Genomic DNA, 6,681 nt, shown 5'->3' with positions numbered 1-6,681 from the left:
TAAAATCAATCCAAATTTAACTCGACCTACCCTCAGTTTATATGACATTCAACTCACTTTCTGAAACCTAGCTTCTCAGTTCTCCCTCAGCCGCCAACCACCACCATGCCTCTCACTTTTTCAAACGAACAATTTATTGATGTCTATCTTGTTATTGATTGTGAGTACTACTTTTGAAGCTTTCTCAAGGCAAAAATATACCGACAAAAATAAGTGAAGATTCTATAAAATGATTTTCATCAATTTTTTGTTGTTTGCTATAACATGATGAGTAGGATAAAATACAGTAATAACAAAAGAAAGCTAGCAAACTAAATAAGACAAACATAAAAAATAAAATAAGACAGTTAAGAACACAAATAAGATTAAAATGCTAAGAGATAATATAATACACTTACCTTCTTTACTGAAATGATATTGTTGATTAATGGAATTAGTATTTATAGAAAAATTTGATGGTAGCTCAATATCCTTTATTATAAATTTAATTAATATTAATACTGTAATAAATGTCTGACCTTTCAAATTATTGTGAGGACGGGAAGTGTTAGTAAATCAAAAATTTTAACATATCAATTTAAGTTTGTAACGGTAGTAACTCATTTTTCTAAATACAATTGTAACGATACTGATTTTGAAATGCATATTCCAATCTCATTTAGTAGTAATCTCATTTATTAATACTAATATTTAGTTGAGCACCGTTCATTATATATGACACAATGACAAAAGCATAAATTTATAATTCAAAATTTGATGTCTTTGGAATCATAGCATATAATATTACCTGCAAGATTTATTAGTTATTATAATATATATTCACATATTAATTTAAGTTGTTAATGGCAGTGACCCATATTTTGTACATAGAGATGTAACGGTAACCTCATTATGTTAAATATGATAGCATTGAGTTGTAAAACACTATGTTAAAATATACTCCCTCCGTCTCTTAAAATTTGGCACCATTTAATCCGGCACGAGTTTTAAGAAATGTAATAAAAAGTGGGTTTAAAAAATTAGTGACACGTGGTTCCTACTTTTATATATTAGTTTTAAATTAAAATGTGAGTGAGAATGAGTTAGTGGAATATGAGATCTACTACCAAAAATGGTAAAAGTGAAATATGACAAATTTTTAGGGACGAACGAAAAATGAAATAGGTGACAAATTTTCAGGGACGGAGGGAGTAGTAATTTGCTAATTATTCATAAAGTATACTATTAAATAGAGTTGTAATGGTAACAGCTTATTATATTTGAATCGTGCTTAAAATTTAGTAATATTAAAATCTATACCCTGAATTCATGAATATTCAAAATATGGCCAAAAGTCGTGTGTTTATAGATGTATAGATTAGAGTGTACTAATTAATAGTAGTATATTCCATAAATAGCTTGGAATTTAATACTATATGATGAAGGGAATATGAATATGTGAGTGTATAAATATGGGGAGGGTAAGAGTAGGCGAGTAGGGAGGTAGAGTTGAGAGATGGGAGTTGAAGTGAAGTCATTATATGTGTACCCAATAAAATCATGCGGTGGAATATCCGTTGCGGAGGCTCCGATCTGCTCCACCGGATTCCGGTGGGATCGGCAATGGGTGGTGGTGAACTCCAAAGGCAAGGCTTATACGCAAAGAGTGGAACCAAAGCTTGCTCTCGTCCAAACCCAACTCCCACATGAAGCATTCTCTCTCAATTACCAACCAAATAGCCACTCTTTTTTAGGTACTATTTTACAACAATTCCTCAATTATTTAATGAATGAGTGGATAGTGATTCAAATGATGCATATGTAGAGATAAAGGCACCTGGCATGCAAGTCTTGAAAGTTCCATTGGTGAAATCAAACAGTAGTGCTGAAAATGTGGTCGATGGAATCTCAGTGTGGGAATGGAATGGGTCTGCTTTTGATGAAGGAGCTGCTGCTGCACAATGGTTCTCTAATTATCTAGGCAGTCCCGCCCGCCTAGTTCGTTTTAACCATGGTTAATACCACTAACTACATTCAATTATAGGAGTATCCGTCTATTAACTAATATAATTGATTGCTTAATTAGTATCAGGAGTGAGGAAGGTGGAGGCCGATTACGCCCCTGGCTACAATGTTATGTTTGCTGATATGTATCCTTTCCTCTTGCTGTCTCAGGTAACTCTTAAATATATATAGTCAAATATAAACCAATCATCATACAATAAATATGAAAATTAGGGATCAATGGATGCACTCAACGCTCGTCTCAAGGAATCTGTACCTGTGAACCGCTTCAGACCCAAGTATGAATGAATCATGATGAGATAAGATAGCCAATAAGAAAATAATGTATACTAAATGAAATGATGCAGTATCGTAGTGGATGGGTGCGAGGCCTTTAGTGAAGATGGGTGGAGGGAGATGAAGATTAACAAAGCAACATTTAAGGGTGTGAAGCTATGCTCCCGCTGCAAGATACCTACTATCAATCAGGAAACTGGGAAGGCCGCCTCCTCCGAGCCCACCGACACTCTCCGAGCCTTCCGTTCCGACAAAGCCCTCCGACCAAACAACAGCAACAAAGGGAAAGTCTATTTCGGACAGAATATGGTGTGCACCGACTCCCTTGCTACCAAGCCAGGAAATGGGAAGACTGTCAAAGTTGGAGACGCCCTCAACGTCCTTCAGATCACGGCATCCCCTGCTGCCTAATCTGCTCTCCACATGCTATACTCATTTGCTTCCATGTTATTACCTTTTGTTGTGGTGGTTGTAATATTTCGCTTAATTAACCCCTACTTAAACAAATAATAACTTGTACTCAGTACTCGTATCTTATAAATAAAACAGTGTCAAAAGCCCTTATTTAAATTGAATCTCTTATTATGGCTTTTTCAGCCATTTTTAAAATCGTCGTTCCCAATCTCTATACTCTGTTCCAGGTATGTGATGAATCAAGCGTTTTGCCATTTTGACTGCATACATGATTAATTCGTTGCACTAGTTTTGAGTTTTATGTTTCAATTTGCAGTGGATTTGCTTTTAGCTGGAATTTACCATTTTGATTATATTTGTTTACATGAATAAGTATTCACAATGTTGATTAATCTTTTTGTTTTTAGCTTGGATTTGCATTTTTATCTGTTTGATGAGCGATTGGTTGCACTAGTTTGAGTTTGGTTTTAATTATAATTTGCCAGGTTTAGGGATTTTTTATTTTGATTGATCATGATAATTGTATGAATTGCTTCTTGGGATCTCTTTGTGGTTGTGATGACAGGCACAGCTCAATTCACAGTTATTGGAAGATTGGATGAAATTATTATCATTAAATAGACATTGGCTATATGATGATTAGGAGAATTCCTTTTTTGCCTATTTAGCTTAGTGTAATCCAAGTTTCATGTAGAGTATTACTGTTGTGTGGGATATGAGTGTGTTGAATGGTGCATTGGGGAAGGATGGATTATTGTTCCATATTCAGGAAAATGACTGATTTTTGAGTACTATATATGAATTATGTGCAAGCATTGTTGTAGAGGATCATTGCTAGATTTTGTTCAGAGCCCTGCTTGGTTGAAGAACAATTACTATGACTATGTGCAAGCATAGTTGATGTGTGGGGTTTGTTGTTTTCTTGGCAGGAGACAGGTGAAAAATGGAATCACAAATCAAGCACGCGATTGTGGTGAACGTAATTGGTCGGACAGGGTCTCAGGGGCAGGTGACTCAGGCGAGAGTTAAATTTATCGATGATCAGAACCGTTTTATTATGAGAAATGTGAAGGGACCTGTTAAGGGAGGGAGATTGATACGAGCATATTTCTAAGGATTATTCTCATATCTATATTATTTAGTTAGTTATTGATTTACCATATCTTTTCATATTTATTAGGATTATTTTCTTGTTCGTTAAATTAGGGTATCCACTATTATAAATAGTGGACATTGTTATTCATGTGAATCATTGGAGAAATATCAAATCAATTTATCTTTTATCGTTCTTTTATCTTTTCGTACTTTATTTTTTCGCAAGTTCATCTCGTCAAACCTTAATTGACCGAGAACCCTAGGCTGCTCGACGGGAGGATCCCGCGAAGGAACCTAACCCTTCTCCGGCAACCTCGCGCTTTCGGGACCGATACGAGTACCCTCGTATCATCTGGTGCTTTCATTGAGATCTCATCCTCCGTCAGCATGTACCAACAACAACAATTCTCGGAGTTGCAATTTTCCAACAATGGATTGCATAGAATATTCTCATATCTCTATTATTTCATATATTATTGATTTAGCATATCTTGCTTATTTCTTGATCACTAAGTTAGGTTATTAGGGAGTATTATAAATATGAGTCTTTGTTATCTTTTAAATCATTCATTGAAGAAATACAATTTATCCTTTTTATCGTCTTTTACTTTTCTCTGTAATTTACTTTATCAAATCAATTTATCTTTTATCGTTCATTTATCTTTTCGTACTTTATTTTTTTGCAAGTTCATCTCGTCAAACCTTAATTGACCGAGAACCTGGGCTGCTCGACGGGAGGATCCCGCGAACGAACCTAACCCTTCTCCGGCAACCTCGCGCTGCCTGGACCGATACGAGTACCCTCGTATCATCTGGTGCTTTCATCTGATCTCTTCCTCCGAATTACCTCCATCATGTCATCATCTACCTATGCTGCCTATTACCATCACCAATTCGACTACCGTCAGCCGCAATTCGCCCACCACCCATCGCAGCCCATATATCAGCCACCACACCACCACCCATCGCAACCCATATATCAGCCACCACACCATCCGATTGGATCGTTAGATCTGCAACAATCCTATCCACATGATAGGCACCTCCACGCACAATATCAACCCTACCAGACCCGACAGCCCACTTGCTGGGACCCGCCATGGGGGCGCATGCAACAGAGTTCTTCGACCTATGAGCAGTCCCCGCCTCACGGCTCGTACCTCGCCTATGGTGAAGCGACATGCCAGGGTTCTGACCCCAATAATCCTGACCTCATGGCTCGATCGTTCTCCCCTGCTCAACTAGCCGCCGTAAACGATTACAACGAGAAGTTACGTGTGTATAGATTGGACCAAGCCGCCCTGCTCGCCCGTATGACCGCTTGGTTTGAGGAGAAAACTGATGATGAAAATATAACTGAGGAGAACATTGATAACACTTTCACGATGGTATTGAGTGCGGATGTTCCCAAAGACATTCACGATGTTCCCAACAGCATCACCGATGTTGCCATCAACACTGCTGTCGGGGTGGATGTGAGCGATGAAATTGAACAGAGTGAAGGATCTCAAGATGAGGCACGTGAGATGTTGAGGGACAACATGGTACTCCCGAGATCTGCTCTGCAAGTGCTTCTCCAGAACCGAATTATGGGAGGACAACGTTTGTTGGACAAAGATGGCGTTGGGCACGTCTCCTTGAAAGTTCTCGACATCGCTATGGTCATCTCATCTATGGGCGTGAGTCGCGGGCTGAAGAAGGAGACGCACGATGCAGAGATATATGAGAAATTCAAGATTGCAGAAGAGGGGAAAGTGTTAGACGACGACCCAGCCCCACCAGCCGCGATCTCTCTGTCGTGCTGCCCCGGTATCGTGGTCACTGATGTTGTACTTGCTGATGATATCCGTCATAATATATGCATTCATGCTAAGACAGTGACAAGTGGCTATTATAATTGGACAGAGCAATCTTTTGCATTTGATCCAGGAGGGGATATGCGATGCTCGTTGTTGCTTCTTGGTTTCCACCTTGAGGGCAAGGTGAATTTTAACCGTGGGGGAGTTGATACGAGCATATTTCTAAGGATTATCCTCATATCTATATTATTTAGTTAGTTATTGATTTACCATATCTTTTCATATTTATTAGGATTATTTTCTTGTTCGTTAAGTTAGGGTATCCACTATTATAAATAGTGGACATTGTTATTCATTTGAATCATTGGAGAAATATCAAATCAATTTATCTTTTATCGTTCTTTTGTCTTTTCGTACTTTATTTTTTACAAGTTCATCTCGTCAAACCTTAATTGACCGAGAACCCTAGGCTGCTCGACGGGAGGATCCCGCGAACGAACCTAATCATTCTCCGGCAACCTCGCGCTGCCGGGACCGATACGAGTACCCTCGTATCAGAGATGATCTTACCCTCCTCGAGAAGCCCCTTGATACTAAATTTAAAACCGTCCTTTATTCTGGCCTAACATTTTTGGTTATCGTTTATAACTAACCTACCGATGATGAGCCCTATCTACGTATATTCACTGGGTGAAAATCTAGGCTAACCTATGATTCCCAGAAAGCCCATTGCTTCATTAGTTGTTAAGGCCTGACACTGGAATTCTTGAAAGGTTTGACAGCTAATCCTTTATGGTTCAGATCCCACGTCAAGAATGAATTTTCGCAGGACAATTAATTTGTGAAAATGATACCCTAGTGATAATTATTTAAATGGTAAGACATTTTTAAGTAAACGCTCTACATGATGAGATAAAGTTGAGCATTTAACCATTTACAACTCGTAAAGGGAAATATTTGTGTTTTATTTTTGTAAGAACATTAGATGAGTTATGGCTGAAGTTAGCTGTTTAGAGGTGTTTGACTTGTCGTGTATGTAGCTAATTGATGGAATCATGAAAAATAACAGATGCATGTAATATCCAATAGACTA

General features: G+C 38.0%; 1 protein-coding gene across 2 annotated transcripts; it reads left to right on the top strand.

Annotated features, from left to right (window-relative positions):
* The first annotated feature begins 1,449 nt into the window (after positions 1-1,449).
* On the top strand, positions 1,450-2,850 carry LOC121805723 (mitochondrial amidoxime-reducing component 1-like). 2 transcript variants are annotated; one of them, XM_042205690.1, is made up of 5 exons: positions 1,450-1,733; positions 1,805-1,993; positions 2,072-2,154; positions 2,218-2,282; positions 2,352-2,850. In XM_042205690.1, the coding sequence occupies exons 1-5, from the start codon at positions 1,496-1,498 to the stop codon at positions 2,689-2,691; spliced, it is 915 nt and encodes a 304-aa protein (XP_042061624.1). In that variant the 5' UTR covers positions 1,450-1,495; the 3' UTR covers positions 2,692-2,850. The 2 variants fall into 2 exon arrangements, with proteins under 2 accessions (XP_042061624.1, XP_042061623.1); XM_042205689.1 differs by having other exon boundaries at positions 1,453-1,733; positions 2,066-2,154.
* The last annotated feature ends 3,831 nt before the right edge of the window (positions 2,851-6,681 follow it).

This window comes from Salvia splendens, chromosome 5, assembly GCF_004379255.2.
Source record: "Salvia splendens isolate huo1 chromosome 5, SspV2, whole genome shotgun sequence".
NCBI lineage: Eukaryota > Viridiplantae > Streptophyta > Magnoliopsida > Lamiales > Lamiaceae > Salvia > Salvia splendens.
This window is presented reverse-complemented; position numbering and strand designations above follow the sequence as displayed.

Bases quoted from the DNA above. Each gene is read 5' to 3' on its own strand.
- LOC121805723 (XM_042205689.1), top strand. From the start codon at position 1,496: ATGGGAGTTGAAGTGAAGTCATTATATGTGTACCCAATAAAATCATGC. The intron at 1,734-1,804 runs GTACTATTTTAC...ATGCATATGTAG, and splicing joins AAATAGCCACTCTTTTTTAG to AGATAAAGGCACCTGGCATG. The intron at 2,155-2,217 runs GTAACTCTTAAA...TATGAAAATTAG, and splicing joins CTTTCCTCTTGCTGTCTCAG to GGATCAATGGATGCACTCAA.